Source organism: Muscardinus avellanarius (assembly GCF_963383645.1).
Source record: "Muscardinus avellanarius genome assembly, chromosome: 9".
Classification (NCBI taxonomy): domain Eukaryota; kingdom Metazoa; phylum Chordata; class Mammalia; order Rodentia; family Gliridae; genus Muscardinus; species Muscardinus avellanarius.
The window spans coordinates 78,240,776-78,268,583 of record NC_137795.1 but is presented as its reverse complement, the minus strand read 5'-3'; the positions used below and the strand labels follow the sequence as shown (position 1 = coordinate 78,268,583).

Here is a 27,808-nt window from a genome sequence, read left to right as displayed (position 1 = left end):
AACTTCCTTTAATTTCTCTTATTCCTAGTTGATTAATGCAAAGCAGTTTACTAAAAAAATTATGGCAATAATGTATTTGATCATCTATATTACATATGCATATATATAATGAATATAGTAAGAAAGGAGAGAGACACTGGGGATATTTCATTATTATAAGGGACTTATCCTACTCATGAAAATATTATTTGAAAACGGACTTGTGTTCTTTGCAAATATATATTACAAAATCTAGGGAAACTACTAAAATGTGAAAAAACAATTAATATTCTAAGAAGGAATTACTATGCTAAGAAAAATCATAAAATGCTAATTCAAAGAACAATGTAAGGAGAAAGTGTCAAAGATAGAAATAGAAACAAAGGTAAGGGTGACAAAACAGTAACAAGTAAGACAGATATTTATCCTACCATGTCAATTATCACTTTAAATGCCAACAGTCTGTGTATGCCAAACAGCAATTGTCAAAGCAGATAAAAAAAAATAAGGCCTAACTACATATTGTCCACAATAAAGTCACATAAACTTAAGTCCCATATAAATTAAAAGGCTAGATAAAGTTATACCATGCGAAAGCAAATAATTTACTAAGGCTTTCCATCTCAGTCTACCTCAACCTAGTAGCTGTTGATTTTTACAGTGATGATTACAATTCTGGCATCTGTCCTGGTGATTCCAGCAAAAGACACTCTGAGCTTCCTATGGTATCCACTGATGTGTAAAGCAAAACATAGTAATTAATTATGCTTTCTTTTCATTTCAAGGGAGAAATCAAGGCAACTCATTAGTTTTACATAGTTACAGAGCATAACTAACATCTCACATACAATAATGAAGCAAAAATGTTAAAAATATAACTTATCAGAGTTCTAATGTTATCTAAATGTCCATAGACCTATGGATGCTAATAATTAGGGCAAATTTAATCTAAAATGTAATCTAAAATGTAAAAAATTTTCACTTAAAACTGTTTTTTCTTCAGGAACAGAAATAATTATTAAGCCAGATTCTTGATTAATAGATAAATAATGAAAAATTGTGTTAGTGATGTCAATTTATTTATACTGACATAAAAGAGTCAAAATTCCAATTTTCCATTTTAAGCCATTTAGTATGGTAAACAGGGACTTTTCGCTCATCCTGTACTTATTTTTTTTAGCACAACTTAGTTTAATGTATTAAATGTTTATCAAATTCTGAAAAGCAAGCAATAATCTTTCTATATCAGTGTTAATAATGATGGCCTATCATCTTTACTGACTATATTTTAATATATTTTAAAATCTCTATTTGAAATTAATTACAAAAGATGTTTTCAAATTTTCTTAAAACTTAACTATGTCTTATACAATCTTGACAAAAACATTAAAATCAATTAAAAATATATACTATTTCTGTATAGGTCTATGAGTGATCCAGAATAAGAAATGTGCATGAAGTATACAAACAATAACCATCCCTTCTCCAACAATCAATTTATAAAATCTGTATATAATGAATTCCTCCTTTGGACAGCACAATTCTGGGATCAAGAAGAAATCCTTAAAAATACAGTTATTTAGTCTGAGCAAATAATAAAATTATTGCTTAGTAAATAATTTTTTTCTAATTCTTAGTAATTATTTAGGCAAAAACACATCTTGCTAAAAGTTCAAATAAATAAAAGTTCAAATAAATAAATAATAAATAAACGTGATAAAAATATCACGTTTGACAGAATGCAAATTGATTAAATTGAAGAAAACTCTAATAAATGAGTTAGCAATAAAATATTTTTCTTATTGAAAGGTAATTCCAAGATGGAAAATTTAAAGCATGTTGCAATTTTGGTTTTTCACTAGCTTCTTTAATTGGCAAACTAGCGATTGCTTAGATATTCTGCAAGTATAATCACATTTAAAATGAACCGATTATTTAGATTCAAGACTCTGCAACTTAAATTTTCTATGAAAAATAATGACTCCATATGAATAACAACTTGAAACATGTATGTTAAATATTGGCCCAAGACTATAATAGTAGTGTTACAAGAGGATTCTACTAACATACTGCTTTAGGCTGCTGAGATTCATTTACTGAGCACAGATCTAAAAAACAAGCAATGTTTAAATCTTACCCTCTGGCCAGGACTTATTGAGAAGGAAATGTTCTCTAATATGGCATTTCCACCATCTACATATTTTGCTGTGAGGTCTCTGACAGTCATTTGACCACCCGAGGGCCAGATGTCACCTTTCTTCACATGTTGATTCTCAATAATCATGACTTTGGAGAGGTGGCTGTCCTTGGACGGCCTGATTGACTTGGTAGGTTTACCCTCTTCTGTTGGCATGTCAATAAACTTAAACACTCGGCTCACAGATCGCATCTGAAATGAAAATCATATTTTATTTGTGTTTGTTTAAGAGCTGCAGACAGTGCCATAATTAGTTTGATGTTCTTTAAAAAATAACTTGGATGATGTGATACTGGCTACTTATCACTCAGATATTTGTCAAGTTTTTAAATGAACAAGAAATAGTTAGATATAATTACAGCTTAATCAAAGAAAATCAAGACTTATATGAATGGACTCTGTATAGACCTGTTTATCTTTGTGATCACTTAATTCTCAGTTACACAAGCCACACACAAATAACCAAACTATTGTTAAGAGAAGATATAGTCAATGGGATTTTTTCTTTACTTCCACAAGGAGCACTTCACAATGCTATACCAATGTTATATTATAGTAAAATGTACCACATTTCAAAACCACTGTTGAAGATTCTTGCCTTTCTCTTGAAGTACATTAATAACTACCTACAATTATATAGAGAATTATAAGTAGAATCTTGGATGCTTAGTCAATATTAAATAGTTTCACAATAATCTTCAAATAAATTTAAGTCATTGACATACATCTGTAAATATTTACATTTTTCACCCATATTACTTAAATATAAACTTCCAATGCTGTTCAATATGTGACTGTAAGGAAGATTACATTAGAAATTAAATATGTATATGCTATATAAATCTACCAATATAACATTAAATAAAGTACATTTTAATATATACAGAAATAAGGAAGCTCAACTTTTTAAAAGAAACTTAAATTCTTTACCAAAACATATTTCTCTAAATAATTATCATTAAAATTTAGAATATGACTCTTAAAACACCTTGGGATATAATAGGTATTCAATAGGTATTTTAACAATAAATGAATTTATATGTAAATAAACAAATATAAATTAAAAATGAGAAAGAATGAAGACTTTGAAGTCTCTTAATTTTTAATTCTAAAAGGCATCCTTCTGTCCATTAAAGGGTCTAAAGAGAGAGCCTACAGAATGGAAGATCTTTACCAGCTATTCTTCCAATAAAGGAATAACATATAAAATATACTAAGTATGTAACAGTACTTAACACTAAAAAGAGTAACCCAATCATGATATGGACAATTGAATTAAATAGACATTTCATAAAAGAAGAGTTTCAAACCACCAATAAATATATGAAAAAAATGCTCAATAGTGTTAGTAATCAGGGCCATGCAAATCAAAACTATACTGAGATTCTATTTAAACTCCATTAGAATGGCAATCATCAAGAAATTAAACAACAATACATGATGGCAAGAATGTAAGAAAAGAAGAATTCTTCTACATCATTTGTGGGGTTGAAAATTAGTGCAGACACTACAGAGATCAGTGTGGAGATTCCTCAGAAAATTGAAATGGATCCACCATATGATCCAGTTATACCACGCCTAGGTATTTTTCCAAAGAGACTGAAATCAGAATATTATAGTAGTACATGCATATCCATGTTTATAGCAGCACAATTCGCAATAGCTAAAAATGGAACCAAACCTATGTGTCCATCAACAGATGAATGTGTTACAAAATTATGGGATATGATAACAATGGGATACTACTCAGCAATAAAGAACAAAATTCTGTCATTGGAGGGAAAATGGATGGACCTGGAGAGCATTATGTTAAGTGAAATTAGCCAGTCACAGAAAGTGAAGGGTCATATGTTTTGTCTCATATGCAGAAGCTAGAGAGTAATCAAGATATAGATATGAGAGGGACTTCAGACAAACGGAGTAGAAACGCCAGTGGAGCAAGAGAGGAAGCCTAGGGGAGGATTGGGTAGATGGAGAATTAATGAAGGAATCACTTTCACTGATATTATGTAAAGACGTGAGCATTCCAAAGTCAATCTCAGTATCATACATATAGAGGGAAAGAGGAGTGGGAAGGGAGCTGTGGAAAAACCCACCAACTACTGTGAGCATGTATGTCACTATCACTGCAGACTGCATTATGATGGGAGACTACAAGACTATAAAGCACCAATAACAGTATAAAATACATTTTATCCTTTTGGTTTTTATTAATTGTCATTATTTTTACAATTTGTACATCTTCATGATGTGTAATAATCAAATAAGCATTTTAAAAACAGTATCATCGATCTTGCTGTCCAGCTCTCCTGAGATATTAATAGCTTACAGGACAGAATTTTACTGAATTTTACTGCTTTTTTAAAAATCTTTTTAGTAACTGCTAATGTTGACTTAATTCTTTTTTTTTTACAATATTAGCTAATCTATTTTTAATATTAATTTATTAACATTTCTAGGTAATGCTTAGACTTTAGTAATACTTTTTTTGAATAAAAATGGTAGAAATGCAGTTGGGGCTTTTATCTCTACTGTTTTTATTTTTCATTAGCAAAAGATGAAACTAAAAAAAAATCTTTATATTTGATATGGAATAAAGTAGAATAGTTTAGATATTGATCCTTGATTAAAACTAAAAGTTCATCTCAGCAATTCCAATTTTAATGTCTTTTTTCACAGGCCACTGATCAAGCCTGCTCTGTTTATGAAGTTCTTTCTTCTTTACACTGATTCTATATTCAGTTTCCTTCAACTTGAATAGATCTTTAACTTTTCTTCAATAATCATTCAGGATTTAAGAAAAGAATCTTTTTAAGTCAAACTTACTGTTAATGGAAACAAAAAGGGTCCAAAGCCCACACTCATACATAATTCTGGATGAAGTAAAAGGATACAATCATGATTGTTCCCACATGTAGTATTTTAAATTCTGAATTCTGAACGAACGTAAGAGGTTGTTAAATCCCAACTGGCTAATGTTGCCTAATTTTAAATTAAACCATACTCTTGCATTTTGCTGTAATTAACATTCATAGAGAGCTGTTAGTCTATATAAGGTCTGGAAGATAAATTAGACTATAATTATCAATGAGATGAAACTGTCAGAGAACTAGCTCAAATGTATTTAAAACACCTTCTTGCATTTATTCTGCTTAAGAATAGCATCTCTCTCTTGACATGACTTAGAGAAAGAAATACACAAAGGTAGCTTAACTTAATAGAGACTATTATCTCTGCATGTCTAAACTACGTCTAGACATAGTGTCTAAACTTTATGTCTAAACCAGGCTTTGTTAAACACTTCAGTTTTTCAAAATACTATATAACAAAAGTCCTTCACCTTTTAACACTCTCAAGCAATCCATAAAACACTTAAATATTGCTGTCTAAACTACTTAGTGATATGTGATTGTTATTAGAAAATATTCTTCAAACCATTATTTTTATTTCACTGGAATATAGTATACAATTTTAAAAATTTAGCCTAAAGACTTGTGTTTGAGCACTGTGTATTATATTCTCCATTAGTGAGGCCCCCTACTGAGAGGAGTCTAGACCATTTAATGTCAAATGTGGAAAATAGAAATATACCTATTCAATTCAGAAAACGAAAGTTTGTAACTTGTTATCTTTCTTTTAGCTAGTTGTTTAAAGTGACCCAAAGCCAGGCTATTATATTTATTCCCAGGATGGTTAAATATCCCTGACCAAGAACATATTATTTCTTAACAATGGGCACTCATCCACAACATATGAACACACATTCATTCAAATCAATGAGTTAGAACATTTTCTGACAGGAAGAAAAAGTGGCCAGTGCAGACACCCGCATAGTGGGTGTAACCACTAAAAATGTCATTCTTGAATACATGATGTGTCCAGATAATACTATGAATTGCTAACTAATTCCTTGTAACTTACAGTTTCTCAGTTCAGACTTTCTACCTCCACTGCCTCTGGGAGGAGAAGCCACATCAGAAATAGAGCAGAAAGAATCAAATCTAGCCTTTCAAGTTTTAAAAATTGTTTTCTGAAACTCAACACAGATATTGATAGGTTGACATTTTTGGGTCATATGAATATTGGCTTTTGAGCTTAAGAAACTAAAGTCCAAGATGGGTGAGGGCCTTCAGGCACAGCTCCTCAGGAAGCTAAGGCAAAAAGATTGCTTGAGCCCAGGAGTTTGAAGCCAGCCTGGACAACATAACAAAACCCTGTCTTTTAGAAAACAGACAAGCAAAAGCCAAAGACTGAAAGACTCAAAGCATAGTATTAAAAAATGATAGCCATAAATGAAGTGATGATGACTGAGAAACAGATACCCTCTTCACCCTATCTTCTGACTCAAGAAAGGGTACTCATGAATGAAGGAACTATTCCAATTCCTATAAAAGATTTCTGTCTAGGATAGAACCCTGGTTCTCTCTGGGGGACATTAGAACACAGGAAGCATATGCCTATATTTCAAGGTGAACCCCAGAAAAAGAGGCATATCATTGAGAAGCATCCAGTGCCCAGCATGAGTGGACCTGGTTGCTTGGTATTTCCAGGCACAGATGATTTGATATAGCTTCAGATTTCCCCCTATTTCCAGAGTCATGCTGAGAGAAAGCCAGATTGAATCTTTTGTTCTCTTACAGGAATAAAAGCAGCAAAGAGAAAGTTCAGCAAAGGAGAGCTCACGGTCAGGACAGGGGCAAAATCTCCAGTTTTTTGGACCACACACTATCTCAGATAGAAACATCAGCTAGTCAGGGGCAGCAAGCCTGGACAAAGGACCAGATACTCCCTCTTCCTAGGTGCCTTGGCACTCTGCAAACTCTACTCAGAACATGGCAAGATTACCAGATTGGCTAGGACACTTTCTTCCACTTGATGAAATGTATATTCAAACAGCAAATAAATACACCACAGCTTCAGTCATATTTCCTGCAATTGTGATTTCATAGCCAAAGATTCGTGACTGCTTTCAGAAAAGGACATTGGCATTGTGGGGTCTAAGGCTTAGGTCATTTAAATTATGTATATAAAATTAAGTGTAGGGCCTTCAAAGGACTTCATGCAACTGAGAAGACCTGAAGCTTATGTTTCATGGGCTTGGTGATAAACCCATTCTGCCTATTCCAGTGACTTTCTTCAATTCCTAGCGCACATAAACAATGGAACATTCAAAGCACTCTTCTCCATCTGCTGCTTAGCACCACACAACCACTTCATAAATCTTTGTTAATGATGAATGAGTTCATTGTTCTACCTCCTCTGCAGAAGGCTGCGGTCTACACAGTGAGGAGCAATGTTGGGGCTGTGAGCACATGTAATTCAGGCCACAATTTCACCCCTAGGCTTCTCAGCCCAAAAATATACATTGATATTTGGATTCGAGTTACAACATTACAAACTATTGTTTTGTCATTTATTTATCTTTCTTATTTTAAAATGTCTACTGTTCGTGTTCACAGGATACCCAAAGATCACGATGTCACTGCTCAGCCAGCTAGATTGTGCTGGAAAGAAATCCAGAGTTAGCAATTATCAGAGTGGCTATGGACTAACTCCTTAATCTCTCTGGCTGTGACTTCTTGTGCTTGGGGAGGAATTGCCAGGAAAAGGCTCCCTGTAGCTACCACCACATTAGACAGTAGCAGCTTTCTTAGACTGAGAAGTTAAAGATAAAGCCAAAGAGAAAGCCAGGTACTGAAATGCTGAACCTATTATGCATTTGTGAAGAGGAAAATCTGACATAACTTGTGCAGATTCTATACAATTCTATAAAATTGGAATGTTGCCAAAATTAGGTGATTATTTTTGCTCTAAGAATCAAGTCTTAAATTCTTTGGTTGTTTAATTCTATTAGGATCCCAAAATTCCCCTGAACATCTTGAGAAGAAATTAATCCTTAAAGCTGAATCTCATTATCTTTATAAGAACATCTAAAGTTGCTAATATAAGCATCAGTAGAACAGCATCTTTTGAGATGATGACGGCCTTAACAAAAAGACAGTTCCATAGCTTTGTCTCAGCATTACTTTATAAGGTATGCATTTAAGTCAAGAAAAAGAAAAAATTCTCATATGCCTGTATTTGGGAGGCTGAGACTGGACAATCCCAGGAAGCTCATGGGCAGCCTCACCAACTTAGCCAGGTCCTCCACAACTTAGTGAGACCCTATTTTGAAATAAAAAAATAAAATAGGGCTGGGAGTATAGCTCAGAGGTAGAATGTCCCTGGGTTTAATCCCCTGTACTATAAAAAAATAATAGAAAGAGGAAGAAGAGGTAGAGAAAAAGAAGCAGGAGAGAGAAGAAGAAGAAGAGAAAGAAGAGGAAAGAAGAGGAGGAGGAAGAGAATAATTTCCTGTTCACTCTTAATTGATAAGGATGGAAAAGGAGGTAGCAAAGCCCTTTTCAGAAAGCCAGAATCCTCCTTCACAGATATATTTATTTCCTTACAACCTTTTGGTTATTTTGAATCCAGGACCTCAAAATAATACATTGACACCCAAACTTGCAATGATACCACAAAAGCCATGATAATAGAAAAGTCATTTTCCCTGACTGAGAACTGGCTGGCATAATTGTTAAAGAGACCTCATAACTAGTTCTAAGAGGATTGAGAAAAATACATTTGATCATCTGAGAAACTGGCACAATGCAAAAAATATCACACATTTTACAGGAGAAATTCACAAACTGAATACATAAAAGGAACAATGAAAGTACCTTAAATTACAGATACTTCCAGGTGAGCCCAAACTAAATGCTTCTCAACACCCACTAACACAGATCTGAGATCCAAGGCCATTTTAGAGCCAGTACCATAATCTTTAGGCCATGCATATAGACTTAAGAGATAGTGGTTGTCAATAAAACAGACTCTCTGCCCAAAATATATTCTTTAAACATGAGGCTATCTTTCTGCTTCTATTAAATATGTCTCTATAGCTCATGAAAAGTCAGTGAAGTGTTATGTTGGCATAAATTAACAACATAAATGAATTACTTATAGAAATCTATGAACTGGAACTCTTTAGTAGATCTATGTAGCTTGCTTTCTACAGAAATAGTTTATTTGCTCTGAACTGTAGTAGATTACAGAGCAAGTCACTGTTACTTTTTTTGACTGTCAGGAATGATGAAAATCATGATCCTCACATACCAAAATCTGCTGCAACAAAAGGCACACTCCAAGCAAACAGAGCTTTCAAATGTAAGTACCTATTTTTAATAAGCAGGATCTTCAGTATATATGGTATGAAGTGTGCCAACAGGCAAAAAAAAAAACTCAAGTTGAAAGGATGAAATTCAATTTCACTCTTCTATGTGAAAGGTCAGAATCACTCATTGAATCTACTACTCACATTGAAACTCACATGACTCTATCATGTGTTATTATTTTCAAAAGCATGTAATAGGCTATCAGGAAGTATTGAATGTACTTGGGTCTGTGTGGTTTCAACAGAAAATATTTTAAAGTCAATCTAAAGAAGAGGCATCTAAATCCACAAATCAAAACATTTTAGCAGGGTTTTTACTATTTCAGTAAGATTTTACTCCAGGCTTATTTATTTTGAAATATTGTGGCTTTCCTGATATATTCTGTCATTAAGCATCATCCTTCATATGCCCTGTAGAGATTTATATATGTATCATTGATTGGCATAAGACAAAAATAATTTTCTGATGATCCATCACTTAAAAAATAAATTATATTGCATAGTCCAGAGGTCAGCAGAATGCAACCCACAGGCCACATTCAGGAACATCATTTGTTTACATATCGTCTATAAAAGGCTGTTTTGTCCTGTGAAAGTTTAGCTGAGTAGATGCCATGAGACTATCTAACCCACAAAGTTGATAGTATTTCCTATCTCACCTTTTATGGAAAGTTTGATCATCCTCTTGCAATGACTCAGAAAACCAGAGCTAAGAGGCTTCTAAGAGGGCATCTAATATAGCAATTTATATGTCTAGATACACATTTGAATTACAGGCAGAACTTTTTAAAATATAGACAGCATACTCACTCACCCTGCATCCCAACAAAAGAACCAATTCCCTTGGTCTTAGTGAACCAAGAGTGATATTTACTTTTTACAAAGTTTCTTCATGTGTCATCAAGTTGAGAATCTGTGACCTAAATTTTATAAATGAGAAAATCTAAACCCAGAAAGTTAGTGACAGGTGTGAAGTCCAATAAATATTCCTAACTCTCCAAATTTTTTTACATACTTTAATGTTCTCATATGTCTCTCATACTAATTAACGACTCTAGAACATCATATTCTTGTTTCCTTTATCTTTCTTGGTCCTAATGGCTCATTGGGTCAGAGTTATTTGATCAGTTCTGATAACTGTTGTGGCATATAATCAATGGACTTTAGCATTTAGGGATGGGGCAGGTACATGATTCCTATAAAGATCTGGAATAATGCCTATATACATGCTCATCAAGGTGCAGAATTACAATACACTAATAAAAGTATATTTCAAAAACAAAGAATTGAAGTTCACAAGAAAATAGTTCACATGAAAAGGGTTCATAAGAGAGAGAATGCTAGACCTGGTCAGAAACTTAGAAAATTCCTAAACTAATTATTTCATTTTTATGGATGAAAAAAATGAGACTCTGAGTAAAATGGACCTGTGATTTTCCTGAAGCCACAGGGCTTTCCAGCAGTAAGAGTGCAGTGGAATGCAGGCTCTTCACACCACAGCCACAATATGGGATGGAAAGACAATGGTTGGATGGAAAGAAGTCTAGTGGCCAAAAGACTTGTGAGGACAGAATCCTTCCTTTAGGTTCTTGTAACAGAACCTGCTTTGAATATGAGACTAATAGTATGCATCAGAAGCCATGAAGAAAAGCCAGATTCCCTTTTCTCCTCCCCCCAGGTTTCATGTTGGTCACTGTACAATCAGTCACTTGATCTTTACTGGAACCCAAAATAAACACTGGCAATGAAAGGACAAAGGAGAAACCGAGGGAGTTTCTATTGACAGAAAACTCTTCTCAGATTGCATCAATCATGCAAGAACCTTCTGGTGCCTCATTAACAGGAATCTAAATATGAGCCCTGCAGGTCCATTGTGCTTCCTGCTCACCCTGGTGGCTTCCTTCCTCTTGTCCTATTAGAGAAAGACTGTTCCACAGGGCAGGCATTTAGTGGAAACTGGGATGGATATCTGCTGCTTCACTTGGAAGACTAAGGAAGCAAGATACAGTTCAACTGCTGAAAATATTTTAGTTATGTTCACTTTGAAATAGACAGTCCTGAAGACATGAATTTTCAACATTCAAAGGAGGAAACTGTGAATAGGAGCAATTTATTAGTCACCAGATGTCTTGATATTGTTAAGTTTGAAACATCAGTTTTGGCATCCTTTCTGGCTCTTGTTTGTTTATTTAACCTTCCAGACAAATAAATAGGTAGAGCAGAAGCTTTGTCTCATTGTAATAATCCCTTAAGACTTTGGGTCCATTTTGAGGGGATACTGTATAGAAACTCATGTTCTAAAGTGTCAAGTCTACTGGGAAACACTCCATAATTGTGTTTAACAAACACATGGAGGTGTCAAGATTGTAGATGGATGTATGCTGAGAGAGCAGAAAAAAGTCTACACTAGAGATTTGAATTCATGAGTCATCAAGAGATGGTTTTGGAACTGTAAGGTTAGGCAACCAACAGCTAGTAAGTGCAATATCGCTGACATTTCAAGGTTCACAAGAGAGGACAGGCCAACAGAAAGTACTGCAGAGGAACAACGAGGTAGCAGAAATATGAAATGGAAATGGCATCAGGGTTCACCCATGGCCAGTACTGCTCTGTGATGGAGGCAGGCAGGAGTGTTGCTTTTGCAAGCTGTTAGTCATGAGCCAAGTGAGTGACAGGATGAAATAATTCTTCTGTGGGAAGAATGGAAAAAATTGGAGGAGGAAATAAAGTTAGGCATTTTCTCAAAAATTTTTGCTGAAAAGAGGCCAAAGATATGAGGGGAGCTAGAGATCAGGGCGAGGATTCTTATGCCAGGAAAGGGATCCCACAAAGGAGGTGTAATATTATTGGCTTTGTATGTAGGAGTCAGGACACAAGGGAAGGTGGAACACTGAGTAGATGTGCAGGAAGCTGACACAGGCGGTAGAAAGATGTGAGGGAATTCTCTCTGGTCCACCTGTTTATTTCTATGAAGTAAGTCACAGGTCATTGGCTCAAAGGACAGGGTGTGGGATCATTGGAACACCTAAGAGGAGATAAGAAGGTGGGAAAGACATATCCTTGGGAATAAAGTAAGGAATTTATTAGGAACACATAATAAAAGTGTTGCTGGAGAGTTTTGTGTAGGTATTTGAGATATGTGATCATAAATACAAACTAAATCAACACAGTAATTAAGTATTATCATCCATATATTATCTTCACTAGTGTGAAGCTACAGAAAGCTGGGCATCTGGATATAAATAACAGGTAAGAGGCAATAAAAGCCATAGTTCCACTTTTGTAACTTCAGGGCTTGCTAACAGTTGACTGTGTGTCCATGTTTAAACTAGGCCAGATGGGTAAATGAAATATTCTGCTGAAATCTGAAGACCTTTCTCCTGCACAACTTAAATTGTGTTCAACAAAACAACCTACTTATTCCATTTTAAATTCAGCTCTAAATTCAGTTAAAGTTTAGTAAAAATGACAACAGCTTGAGCCTTTGTTTCAGGAGTAAGAAGACCTTTGGTGCTAACATCACAGACATATGGAGACATAGTTCTATCTACCTCTCCTCCAACTGATGACATATGCAAGGTGAAAATAAAAAAAAGGTTACTGTATAACCTTAGCAGCTGCATGGGTGACAGCAGTAAGATGAGAATTAATAACCAGATAAATGCCCAGGAAAGGCCACTTGTGCCACTTGGCACAGAGATGAAAACTCATATATTCACTTTGATATTCAAACAAAAGAACATGACTTTCAAAAATGAAATCAAGTGCAAATATTGATACTTTTCATAGACTGTATTATAACATAATAGGTCCTTGCAAAGGCCCTTTTATGCCACAAGATGAAAGACACAATGTCAAAGCACAGGTCACAAATCCAGGATACCAGTAGAGAAACGAAAATGCCTTCAAGCAGCTCTCATAAAGATTGAGCCTGCTAACAAAGGTTCAACATCATTGTATGGGGCTACTACATAAACCAAGGAAATTAATACAGCAAAGAGAAAGGAACTATGCATGTACAAGGTAGAGAGATGTTTTTAGATAAATTAACAGGTGAGGTGCTAAAGAATATTAAAATGTAAAGTCCAAGTGTGGAGTTGAGCAAAGATTTCATACAAGCACAATATTTATTTAATATTTTATGCTACTTCCCAACAGAAACATTCTTACATAATTTATGAGACCTAACTACTAAAGTATAATGGAATAGAATTAAGTAAGGAGACCTGAGATGCTAAAAAGATCTAGTCAAACAACCAAAACAGAGAGTTGAAGGAAAAGAAACAAACTCACTATAAATCATGCTAAGGTTAATTATGTTTTAACAAATTATTAAAATATTTCAATAAATTATGAAGACACATGAGCAAGAGATATTTCATGATGATTTTGTTCTGCTAAGAACTGATTATACAAACTTTATCATTGAAGAAAAGTGCACAGTTTGAGAACATATGACCTGTCTCAGAGAAAGAAGAAAGACTTTAAACAAAAAGAGGGATAATATTGTTACAGTCATTTTTGACTTGTGTTTCTAGACCCTCTGGAAATGTAGTAATGTATGAATTATTTTCAATACAGTATTCCATAAAGCCTAAAATGAGCCATCAATAAAGTAACCCAGCTCCACTATACAGTCTGACTGAAAATTAAAAACGCATTTGATATTTTAAAATAGAAAATTTTGCCTACCTTCCTTTCAACTCATACTTTTGCTGCCTTGGAACTTGAGCTCCTAACACAATGCTAACACATAAACATTGCTGCTCTAGAGAACCAAGGCTCTGCAAAAAAAAAAAAGTTTTAATACTGAATTGGAAAACCCAAAATAGGAAAAGCCTTCTTAAGGTACCAAAAACACAAGTCATAAATATGAAAAAGATTAATAATTTATCTTCATCAATCTTAAAAGCTTCTTTTCATCAAAAGACACAAGAAGGCAAGTCACTGACTAAAGGACTATGCTTAAAATAAATCCAGGATTCATAAACTGCAAATCAGTTCAGAAAAAAAAACCCAAACCAGTCTGATTGAAAACTTAGCAATTTACAAGAACAAGCAAATAGCGGAAGAGGAACCCAAATAGCCAATAAATATCCATTAAGCTGTCCTGTCTTCTTAGGTATCATTTCACATTCCTCAGATTGTCAAAATTTAAAGGTCTGAAAAAAGAAAGTATTGCTGAAGACATGGCGCTTTGATAATCCTTATATGTGCTTGATGGGAGTATATATTGGTACAACAGATTCAAAAGAAATACAGCAACATAGAGTCGAGTGTGAGGAATTCTATCACCCAGAAATTCCACTAGTTAGGTTTCTGTCCTAAAAAAAAAAAAATCTTGGTTAAGGAGACATGCACAGGAATGTCCCCTGCAGCATTAAATCTGTAAAATGATTATCTATGGAGAGAAAAGATGAGAAGTGGAATCAATCAGAGATATAGAGTACCTTTAAATTAACCATAATATTTTATTTCTTAAGCAACAGTATTGGGTATAGATTATTCCTTATGTTATTATCTATACATTTTAAGTTATTGCCTATACATTTTGGTTTGTCTAGATTTTTTCATAAAGTAAAAACCACAATAATGACTTACCAAGCTATCCACATCAATGCTGGAGTTTACAGCCCACTGCAATGTATTCATGATATTCATGGCTAACGTCAGAATAATACCAACTGATCCTTCTCCATCGCCTACATGTTAAAAACAGGAAAAAAAGCAAACCTTATGTTATTTCCCTTTTCTGTGAACTACTTTACTTATACTCCTATGAAAACATATCACATTAAATTTACATTTCAACTTTATGCTGATTTTTTTTCAGAACTAGGGATTGAACCCAGGGGCATTCTACCTCTGAGCTATACCCCCAGACTTATTTTTTTTTATTCTTTATTTTAAAACAGGTTCTCACTAAGTAGCTGAGGCTGGCCTTGAACCTGCATCATCCTGTCTCAGCCTCCCATGTACTGGGATTACAAGAATGCACCACCATCTTTCTTTTCAGTTTACCATACCATCTACCAGTATAATGCTTTCATATAGTAAACACTCAACAAATATTTTATACTCAACAAATACTTTAAAAATCCAAGAGTGATTAAATATTAGGAAAGAATTTCCCTTTTTATAATATTTCAGGTATTGAAGAGGTTGTCAGTATTGGTTAGCTGCCTTGTTTTCTCTTCTACTAATACTCTGTATATAATAGTAATGACAAATACTAGGATGGACAATGGGAAAAATTTCTGTGTTCAGGTGGGCCCCTCTTCAAAACACTCAAACGCAAAGAAGGATGCATTGGAGTGGTTATCTGCAGGGTGTTTAAATGTGCTATGTAGCTTTGCAAGGATTGCTTTTTTTCTCAGCTAATGAGAGGCTATTGGAAAGAAAATGGACTTAGCACTTCCCCAAACAAGCATAAAATTGCCATTCGGAAAGAAAATTTTAAAATCCCAAGTTCACCTGTGAAGAACTACGCTCAACGATAGTTAATTAGAGTAAATGTTTGTTCAGGAGTAGAAGGGACCACTAATTAAAATTCATAAATAGTCAGTATTAAGGCCATGACATTTTTCTAAGAAGAATGTTCTTAAGTTATTATAAATTTAGATTATTGAGTCTCAATCAATTTTTCTTGCACCTACAGTGTATCGATAATACATTGTTATAAGGTTAAAAATTGGAAGACATAATTCATCTGATTATTAATTAAAATTTTTCTTTCCACAATTCCTTTAAGAGGTGGTATGCCATGGGTAACACATATTTGCTGTGTTAGTCCTAAATAAATTTTTTTTCTTGGCTTTCTTATTTTATTGGGAAGCAGAGAGGGAGTGGGAAGCAGTATAAAAATATGGAACGCTTCACGAATTTGCGTGTCATCCTTGCGCAGAGGCCATGCTAATCTTCTCTGTATCGTTCCAATTTTAGTATATATGCTGCCGAAGCGAGCAGAGTACTAAATAATTTAACTGATTAAGATTAATCTAGGACCCCAATATATTACTTGTTTTAAAGAACAAAATGAGAGTATAATTTTAGTAATAACAGCAAGTAATATAAGTTATTTGTGTTTATTGTGGACTAGGTACTATAATAAATGTTTTATTCCAATTATCACATTTAATACTTACTGCAAATCAATGGGATAAGTACTATTAATTGTGTCTTTTTATACATGAGGATAATTAGGATCTTAGAGAAATTAATTAATGTGTGCAAGTTAATATAACTAGAGATAAATAGAGCCAGGATTGACAATAGTTAAGTGGCCAGTGTCTACCCTGGTTGGGTCTCTGATTTGGTTGGGTGAGTCTATGCAAGGCTGATGGTTAAATGCTTTGAGTATGGCCCTAGTAAAATAGAGTTCAACCTACTTTTAACCATTATGATATAGCACATGATGTATTGGTTTGAATTGTTAGATATTTATTCATGTCATTCAACCATCTTTGATCCTGTTGACCATCTAACATATTTCATTAAATTTTTAAATAATCTGACTCTAAAAGGAAACTTTATTTAAAAAGAAGTTGCCAAAACTTGTTGTACTATGGAATATTCACTTATTTGCCTGCCCATTATATTCTTTTCATAGAGTTATGTACCAGTGCTCCAGCTGAAAGGAAAACAGAAACAGAAACCTTATGGAGGAGCAACTGACCTCATAGCAGCTGTGTGGACTGCAGGGGGACCCCTGCTCCCAGAGGACCCTGTGTTCTGTTCTCTCTGGGTGTTAAAATCAGAAAGAGGATCTCTGCTAATTCAGGAATCCAAAATGAAGAGGCCATGGAAGTGCATGCGCCAAAGCCTGGTACACCACAAAACCCAGTCTTCAGAGAGAGAAATGAATAAAGCAGCCATGGAATAGAATGGACCCAGGCCAGCGCCCAGACCCAAGAGGTGGCAAAGATAACCACTCCTAACTCCTTGGAGTTCTTTTCTGGTCCCTCTAGGGGTCCAATGGTGTCATTTGGTCTGGAGTTCCATGAGGCTCTCTGGTTTATTTGGGGTTGAGCAGGATTCTCTTCTTACAACCAAACAATCCTACAGGTTTGTCACTGACTTGATATTTTTGTCAATTGTATATATATAAATAATTATGTTATATATAATATATAAAATATATTATATTAAATATATATTATATATACATATTACATCAAAGATTATATATAGTATTTCAGCCCTTCTTTTAACTCAGAAATTCAGCTTCTTAAAGGAACTTACTTGTCTATATAGACTTATATGTTACTTATTATGAAATGCAGCTTTTCTTCATGTTAAATTCATATTAGATAAAGAATTTCACCAACCAGTGATAAAAAGAACAAAATTTACCAGGAAGATGGACAGGAGTGTGTGTGTGTGTGTGTGTGTGTGTGTGTGTGTGTGTGTGTGTTTGCTTCTTTTCCTCCTATTTAGAGAGTTCTTTAAAATCTATTACTTTTGAAACCAGAACCCTTTTTCCAATATTACCATGAAAAGAATATTTTTCTCCCAATCACAGATTTGCTATCTGTCCCTCTCTGTATTTCAGTTAGTTAAACTGTTAGAGGAGGGATAAGTCTATCTCTAACTCCAATTCAAATAAATTGTTTAATATCAAAACAACATAAATTCAAAGAAATCATTTGTTCAACAGCGAACCAACATATTTCTGATTAACAAACTAAAAAATATCTGTTTAAAGACATCTAAACATTTTAACTTACAGGAATGAAGCATTTTATTTACTAACGGAGTTCTGGCTTACACGCATAGCTAACTAGTTAATGAGTTCATAGTACCTTTTGTTGTGAAAATGGAAACGAAGGTAACAACAATGAAGAAGAGGACAAAAACCATTTCTATTCTCATTTGGAACCAGCGCAGTGTTGATAGATACAAGAACCAGTTGGCAGTATGTAAATTCAGAGCTTTGTGGAACAGTGTTTCAAAGTAAGGCTGCCGTCCAAAGGCTCGAAGTGTCCATAGTCCTTTCAAGCTTGTAACAAGATGAGTGAAAATTGGACTCCGACCTGTGAAATATTCCCAGAGAAAACAACATGAATTGTGTAAACACCGAATGTAATTTCATAGTACCATGCTTCTGAAAAAGACTTAGACTAACTGAAAAAGACTTAATTTGTCATACCATAAATATCACTGCTTAGAAAGGTCTTTCTCTTTGGTGTCATACTGTGCAAAGACGGGATATGTTAAGCTTTTAATGAGTTAACCTTCTTTTTTCCTTGGCTGCCATGAATGGGAGCTTATTATAAAATAATTATCATTGTGTGTGTGTGTGTGTGTGTGTGTGTGTGTGTGTGTGTGTGTGTACTGTGTTACTGGGAATTGGATGCAGGGGCATTCTACCACCGAGCTACATCCCCAGCCCCATTTTTTTTTATTCTTTATTTTGAAACAGGGTCTCACTAAGTTGCAGAGGGCCTCTTTAAGTAGCTGAGGCTGGCCGCGAACTTGGATGCTCCTGTCTCAGCCTCCCAAGTACTGGGATTACAAGCGTGCGCCACCACACCCAGCTTAAAATTATTATCATTATTTAGTTACATTTCTTGGTTATCCCTCCGCATTGTTTTTCTGTCTAATTTTGAATTGTTCACTCCTAAAAAAAATTTTCCAATCAAGAAAGTGTATATTGACTTGATTTAGCTCATAAACTTCTAAGCAGAAACACATTGAAAGTTTATCCTCTAAACACGCACCCACAGCAAGGCTGTTACTGAAAAATGTGCTTCCCCAAAGAACTTCAGAGTTTGGGAACACACAAAAATAGCTCTTGAACATAAGAAAGGTTCTGAAGACAATAGGGCTAAGGAAAGAATTCTTGTCTGGTACCATTTTGGAACCCAGAGAACTTTTGAGTGAGAGTATCATCCTCATTTTTAATTGATATAAGTAAATTATAAATGAAAATCTTGGCCACCAAAATAAAGTCATTAGTTAACAAAACAACCTGTGAATACTCTGTAATGTAGTTACCTTTTACACACATATCTATTTCAACAATCATTATTAGGTAGCAATTAATAACAGACAGTTCCAAGAAGCTCTGTGGCTTTTTCCCACAGTGTCCAGCACCATGCACTCAATGTCCTACCTTCAGATTCCAGTTGTTTGAGTTGCTGCGAGGTGTGGAGGAAGTATGCTCTCAGTAAAACAAAAGCCGTGATCACTGGTACCGTCGCTAGGAAGATGTAGGGTTGTAAAACAGAGACTACTGCCACGGCGCCGATCACAATTAATAACAACTAGAGGATCAAAGAAGACACGTGGGTGAGCAAACATTTTCACATGGGAAAATGGTCAGGGAATGTCAGTGATTTATTTTACTAGAGCCCAGGTGTGGTCTCACTGGGATGGCAGGCATTTCAAAGTTCGTTATTTTCTAGGTTCTATGAAAATTTGTAAATTTCTTTAGGTCAATGCTAGTTACATTTTTGAAGTTTTGAAAACATGGCGCTTTGATTTCCTGATATTCTCACTTTCCAGACATGTGAAAGTTTTATATGATAAATAATTTTAAATGAATTGTTTTGCCTGTATTTAAAAATATATTCTGAAGCTGCACACGGTGGCACATGCCTGAAGTACCAGTACTTGGGAGGCTACGACAGGATCACAGGTTTCAGGTCTGTTTCAGCAACTTAGCAAAACCATATTTCAAAGTAAAAAATAAAAAAGTTGGAGATATAGCTAGGAGATAGGATGCCCCTGGGTTCAATACCCAATACCAAAATAAATAAACCAATTATTCTGAAATAACTCTTATGTGGATGTTAACTTTATTTTGTTGAGACAAACTTTGAAAATTGGGCATAGTCTTGAATTCTTTTGACTCAGAAATATCTGGTTTAAATATAGATTAGTCATTTAGGCAAACTTTCTAACTTCTCTGAACATAGTTTTCTCCTGTTTAATATTGAAAGAAATTATATTTAATCAATTGTATTCCTCTACCCAACTCTCTTGTTCTCATTCTTTGAAATAATTGGAGATACTTTAACAGCTCAGAAAAGATTTGGGGAGAGGGTTGATTTAATTTGAAGTTAGATAACTTTTTTTCTGTACTAGGTATTGTCAGAACAAGTTTTGCATTTCAGATGAGCCCATCCATTACAGACATCTATTCACATTATCTACCAATAAACTAGAACCCTGCAGGCAGTCTCAAAAACAAATTTATCAAATTGGTATTCTTCAGGATCAAATTAAAGGTCTAAATTCTACATTTTTATAGGATACCAAGTACCTATATTCTAAAATTATAAAAAATATGCAAACAATTCACAAAACCCATTACAATAAAGTATTTCTTCAAGAAGCATTAAAAATAAACTTATTATAACATTCACGTGCCAACTAATGAACCAATTCTCTACCAGTTTCCATGGGCGACGGGTATATTTTCCAGCTGTCACAATAAAACCCTGTGATATGACAGATGGGGCAAAAATGGGTATAGCTCAGATCTGCACGAGTCTCAGAACAGGTTGCTGTTTTCATCTAAAACTTCAGATGATCATGTCTCAAGGACCCTTTTCTAAGGGAAAACGCCTCTGTATTTCCAATCATCAAATGTAGGCATACCAGCCATTCACTCAATCAAAAAATTACTAGGATGAATCTTTCCTGTGCCAGGGACTGGACTCAGTAATTCATCACTTAGTCATCTAAGAAAACTTCCATATTCCCTTTTGGGCCCACAAGTCCACTGGAACAATGAGCAAGTCCCATATGCCATAGTTGCTGGATGGCAAGATACTTCATCAATGGCAGAACAATCATGAAAACCAGGGCAAATTATTTCTCAGAAATTGGAGCTAGAAGAGAAAAAAAAATCTAAGTTCTATACATGGTTAATGTAGAAACATGACTGAATTTAAATCGATCACCACACTAAATATCGGCACATCTGAAATACAATTGCTGTGGCACTGATATTGGGAGCCTTTGTCTACTCCTCGAGGATCGGGGACTCTTGTTTGCTGTTGATGGTTATAAACTGCACTGTGCTCATTTTGATTGATGCCGTTTTTACCATAAAATGATACTGTGGTGATGTTTTCATTAAACATTAGGTGAGAAAGTGATTCTGTGGGTATAAGAAACATTCTAGTCTTTACTTCCTATTGAAAACATCATTTCAAGCCGGGCGTGGTGGAGCACGCTTGTAATCCCCGTGCTTGGGAGGCGGAGACAGGAGGACCTCGCAGGTTCGAAGCCAGCAGTGCTGGCTTAAGAGACCCTGTTTCAAAAATATAAAATAGGTCTGGGAGTGTAGCCCGGAGGTAGAAGTGCTTCCAGGAACCCCAGTACAACCAAAAAAAAAAAAGAATCATTTCCCTTTCAGTGATGGCTGACATGATTTCAGTGATGGCTGACATGATTTCAGTGATGGCTGACATGATTGAGATTCTGTAACTATATTAACACAGAATGGATGGTGCTATAGTTTGGATCTTAAATGCTCCCAAAGGCCCATGTACTAAATAAGGTTTAGTTCCTAGCTTAGAGCTATTGGGAGTTGATGGAACCTCTAAGGGTGGGGTCTGGGGGAGGTCTTTGTGTACTGAGAGTATGGCCTTGGGGATAGAAGGACCCTGTCCCCTTTTTTCATTTTAACTCCTGGCCATGAGGTGAGAGGTTTTCCTCTGCCACACTGTCCTGTCTCACCAGAGGCCTAAAAGCAGCAGGACCACACAATCATGGACTGTAGCCTGCAAAACTCAGTCAAGATGAATCTTCTTATGGCATAATTTGACTTATCTCACTTATTTGCTGTAGTAACAGGAAGCTGACTGACACAAGTGGGATTGGGCAGTCAGCAGACCAAGATACCTCACAATGCTAGATCAAAATTGAGAAGGTAGTTACATTTGGAAGTGACATGGCATTCAGGGGGAAGTCAGATTTCAGGCAACTGTAATTGCCCAGAGTATTGCCTGAACCAAAAATAATAAATGAAAAGTGAGCTTCAGCCTTGGGAAAAAAAAATTCCCTTTTCTCTATTAGAGGCCATCCTTAAAGACTGATGTCACAGCCTAATAACTTAGCACTACGCGCAAAATTAAAGGCACTGGTTTAATACATTTGATGCTCTAATTATATAACAGAATATAAAATCGTTTCCTTGTTTTTTTCTTCATAATAGATTAGACAGAAATTACTCAAGGCCAAGAATATTAGTGAGAGAGCACGAATGAACTAAATAGACAAGTGGAGGGACTTCAAGATAAGAAGACACATGAGCACATATTTCTAAGTCCCATTCAGCTTCACCCCAATCCTAAATATCCCGAGCAAACAAACAAAACAAAGCAAAAAACTGGAATATGAAATGTTAAAGGTGCCATATAAGCCTGCTCCTATGAAGTGGCAGCACATTTCCGCAGAAGCAGCTTAGAAGCATTCCTGACACTGAAGGCCACACAGGGCTGCCTGAGATGCGGGGACAGATGATAGTCATGAAGGGTCAAAATGAAATAGGAAAGAAAGAGAGAAGGAAGAAGAAAGAAAGAAAGAAAGAAAGAAAGAAAGAAAGAAAGAAAGAAAGAAAGAAAGAGAGAGAGGAAGGAAGGAAGGAAAGAAGGAAGGAAGGAAGGAAAGATTGTCTTAAATATATACTCAAATCCATACAATGAACACCAGATTTGTCATTTAATTTTTTTTTTTTTTGTCAGTACTAGGGATGGAACCCAGGGGCATTCTACCTCCGAGCTACATCCCCCCACCCCCAGTCCTATTTTTTAGTCTTATTTTTTAAACAAGGTTTCACTGAGTTGCAAAGGGTCTAAGTAGCTGAGGCTATCCATGAACCTTGATCCTCAGGTCTCTGCCTACCAAATGCTGGGATTACAAGCCTGCGCCACCATGCCCAGCTGTCATTTAATTTTTAAGTGATGGGGAGTCTTTGAAAGTGTTTAAGCAAGTGGTTAATGGGGATCGATAGGATGCATAGAGAGACAAGGGAAAGGTGCAAATGACATATTGTAGAAACCAAAGTCCCAGGACTTAGTGTGCAACCATACACCAGCCTGTATGTCACTATCACCCTGAACTACAATATGATGTGAGACTATGACGCCCCAGTAAAAGTAAAAAAAAAGAAAGGGAGGAAGAAATCAAGAGTCCTTCCAGCTTTGAGGCAGAGAACTGAAGGTTTTAATATATTAAAACATATATGTTTTTGTTTCATGAAAAATAATATTTTGCTCAGATGCTAAGCAGCATGCTTGGGTGTCGTTTTTCCCAGTTTTCCTTCAGGATGTTGGTCAGGGTTGGTGCAATTCCAGTCTGAAAAATACAACTTTAAAACTGAAAGGCCCATCATCAGGCTTAGCTTCCTTAATTGAAAAGTGACAGAACTGCCGGGATCTGGGAGTGTAGCCTGGAGGTAGAAGGGTTCCATCCCCAGTACCAAAAAAAAAAAAAAAAAAAAAAAAAAAGTGACAGAATTGAGAGCTTCAGAGATTGTCTACTCAACATGAAACAGCAATGCATTTAAAAGAACACACAGACCTTCCATTTTCATTATACAGTGCTCCAGTTGACCAGAATATCATCAACAGTAAACAGAGTAAAGAGAAGCTAAGGTGTTTTTTAAGAAGGAAAATTATAAGTATGCATTATTTTGTACGATGGATCTATTCCTGAAATGAGAACAGAATGAATTTTTATTTGAACATAATTGACTACATCTCAAATAGCTCACAATTTCAAGAAAGCCCTGTGAAAAATTGCTTAACAAAATAAAAATTAAGCAGATTTTTACTGTGTTTGGATTGTCATGCTTAAATTGCTTACTTAAATTGAAGATTTCTTCAATAATAAATAAAACTGGTAAGTTAAAAGGACTGTCTAATCACCTGTGAAGCAACAACAAATAAACCTCAACAAGATTTGAGTAAAGACAGTTTAAACTGGTAGAAAAGAAAGGATTTGAGAATTATCACATGTATCAAAAATGTCAACATATAAATATTTAAAATTTAATTCTCCCAGAGGATTTCTCAAGTGAGCCTCAAATTAATTTAGAATATATTCAATAGACCATAATAGTAGAGAAATAATACTTTTCTTGAATATTTTTCATGTATACTTTTTCATTCAGGTCTTGGTATTCATGTTCCAATTTCTACAATATATTAAATTTAGGACCAGTCATTTACACTCCTAGAGCGAGGACAAAATCTCCAGCATTTTACAGAAAGACTCAGAAAACACTCCTTTGAAGCATGAGCTCAAAACCTGGATTAAAAAAAATTCTAGCAAGTACTGCTGAGTTATATCTTTAAACACAGCAAGTGAAATAAATCCAAAATGCTATGGGTCACTTGGAACAGTAAATATATTTGATTGTGCCAATCATTTCAGAAAAGACAAAATGACAGGCTAGATTTTCTGCATCTGCCCGCTGTTGGTTGTGTATACACATGTGCGGTAGTCCTGATTTATTTATTTAATTAGCTTTGAAGTTCTTTCAGTGCTGCAGGATTGTATTGCGGAGTGAGGAGAGGAGAATGACTCATCCCCAGATGGGTGGCATTCCTTTCCTACTGTTTCTCCAAGGAGGTCAATAAGACCCTGGCATTTGCTCTCTGAAGCTTCAACTAAACCAGACAAGGAGCTCAGATGACCAAAGGTATCAACTCACAATGCTCCTACGTCCTGACACTCAGGACTCCTCCTGTGGGATCCCCAAGGTCACTTCCATCCCAGCCTGCCCTTCCCTGGTTCAGCTCTCATCACCAGTCCAGCCAGAGAGTCAGCCTCCTATCTGGCCACCAGGAGGCCTATCTGCATCTTTCACTTCTGGGCAGACCTCACATTGACTACGTTTACTTTTTTCTCCCATTTGTTCGAAAACTTATCTTACTTCTGTCTCTTTATTGTGGCCCTTACTTTGGGGAAAATGGTTAGCTAAACTGGGTAGCCAGAGCATAGATGGCTGAGGATGGCTTCAAGTGTAGCCCACCCAGGGAATCCCACTTCCTTTCCACATGGGCATTTGAAGGTAAATGGGCTTCCATCAAATAGGGAGACTGTGCCAAAAAATATCATATTGTGTGGCCAGTGGGGAGGGGGGAGAAATCTTTTTGTGTCTTTCCAATCACTCCCAAGGGGATATCTAGAGGTGGGCTTGCCTTGGACTTCGTCCAGGAAAAGAGTTCTGACTTGTTACTGGATTTACTAAATTTATGCCCATTTTGAAGACTTTGATATGAAAAATCATAAAATAGATAAGACATTCTCAATAAAATAAAAATGAGCAAAAATTCATTTGAATCTGTTTATAATTATTAAAAACCAACATGATGAATAAAAGATAACTGATACTAGTTAAATTTTACAAACCTGAACGAAGTCAAATATGGTAAGAGGCAGGAGATCATCCAAAATTGCGATATCTTTGGAGAACCTATTCAGAATCCCACCTACAATACAAAAAAGATATGTTTCTCAAAAACCAAACAACTTTTAAAAGGTATATAAATATATTTAATTCTAAACTTTTAGTACAGTAGAAGCATTCAGAACTCAAATAAGACATGGAACTAGATAAATAAGGACTAGGTAAATTTTAGTTTTGTCCAAGATTCTACAGAACTATGTGTTCAGGTTATTGTCTCCTACTTTTAAACTTGTGTTTTTTTCTTTTTTGGTACTGGAAATTGAAATCAGGGGCATTCTACCTCTGAGCTACAACACCAACACTTTTAAAAAAATTGTATTAAAATAGGGTCTTTCTAGGTTGCTAAGAGTCTCGGTAAGTTTCAGAGGCTGATCTCAAACCTGCAATCCTCCTGTCTTAGCTTCCCAAGCACTGTACTTTTAAACATTTATGCAACCTAGCTTCTTATAAGATGCAGGTAGAAAAAAAAAAAAAAAACAGCGCCCTTAATATTCATCCTGTTATTGAAACCTCACTTTGGCCAACTTGAGTTTAAAGACACTTTATAGGATATGCCAATCATTCCCTTTATATTTGAATCATGTAACATAGAATGTCGTCAGGAAGTCCCTGTCCTCTGACTTATTTCTGCACCCTGCAGCACCTCTGCAGGGCCCTTGGCCGCCCACCTCCCTGCAGGCTTTCTAGATGGCTCTTCGTTGCCATGTTGTCTGTCTACCCTCTTCGCTAGCAGTTTAAGCTGCAGCCTGTCTTCTAAATTCCAGACTCACTCATAGAAGCGTCAATGAGAAAAACTAAATAATAAAAAGGTACATATGGAGTGTCTACTGTGTGCCAGGCACAACGCCAGGAGCTGAGATAATAGAGGTGAATAAACCATGCTCCTTGCCCTTGAGGAATTCATTGTCTAGAGAGGAGTTAAACAAACAATTAGATAAAATGTAACATAATACTGTACAAACAAAGTCATAGGGAACCTTATCATTCATCCACTATTAACTACAGGATAAAGTCCAAAATTCTTAGTTTAATATTTAATGCTTTTCATAATTTGGCCTTGAATGACCTGGCTAACACAAGCTTTGTCTACTCAAATAGCCTATTTAAGTCAAGCTGGTGTATTCTTTAAGCACAGGCTACACTTTCCTGCCTCCCTATATTTCCCACGTGATTCTCTCTGCCTGAAAATCCTTTGCTCCTATCTCTGCATGTCAAAATCTCTTCCCTGGCCCAACTCACAAACCTCTCCTGCAAGAAAGCATTGGTGTTTGCTCCCAAAATAAAATTCTTACTCCTCATCTATACCTCTGTGTTACAGAAATACTATGTATGTATCTCAGTGACAGAGAATTCGTCTAGCATGTGCAAGGCTCTGGGTTCAAGCCCCACTACCACCAAAAAACCAAATAAGTAAATATATTATAGTTGGTTGTGTATCTATGTGTCTTGTTTCTTTTCCTAGATTGGAATGGCTAGAGTTCAATGGGATTCACTGACTCTCACTGAATTCACTGATCAGTATAGAGTTTATTCCACATTCATTTCATAACAACTGCAGTCACAAGCAAGAAACAAAAATATACCTTGCATGTCAAAGTTACTCAACAAATATTCCTGATTAACATGTTCTTTAGCATATTTCATTAAATATATCTATATATCTTTACATATATAAACCACAAGTTGAAATATTTCAGTCAAGCTGGTGTATTCTTTAAGTGGACTGAAAATAGTCCACTGTATTTATAATTAGTATTTAGAAAAGGAAAGTTTGCTCTGTTGATAAAAGGTGTCCTCCTGGCGTTTTTTATATCTCTGATGGTAGTATTCTGTCAAAATACGCATTCACACTTTCATCTCTTCAACACATGTCTACTGTGTGTCTTTGTAGGCTTAAGATCATTGAAAAGTGGCATAGAAAAACCAGGTGAGGAGTTGGAGAAAATCGAGGTCAACGTACAGTGGCAGAAGGGCACATCTGGGAGAAACC

General features: G+C 35.5%; 1 protein-coding gene across 1 annotated transcript in view; it reads right to left on the bottom strand.

Annotated features, from left to right (window-relative positions):
* CFTR (CF transmembrane conductance regulator) overlaps window positions 1–27,808 on the bottom strand; it is a gene marked incomplete at both ends in the record, with an annotated part of 172,619 nt that overhangs the window by 28,819 nt on the left and 115,992 nt on the right. Inside the window, 5 exons of the mRNA XM_080700885.1 lie at window positions 2,117–2,368; window positions 14,991–15,091; window positions 18,191–18,421; window positions 19,504–19,654; window positions 25,761–25,840. Coding sequence (XP_080557011.1) covers window positions 2,117–2,368; window positions 14,991–15,091; window positions 18,191–18,421; window positions 19,504–19,654; window positions 25,761–25,840 — 815 coding nt within the window. The remainder of the gene's footprint in view (window positions 1–2,116; window positions 2,369–14,990; window positions 15,092–18,190; window positions 18,422–19,503; window positions 19,655–25,760; window positions 25,841–27,808) is intronic.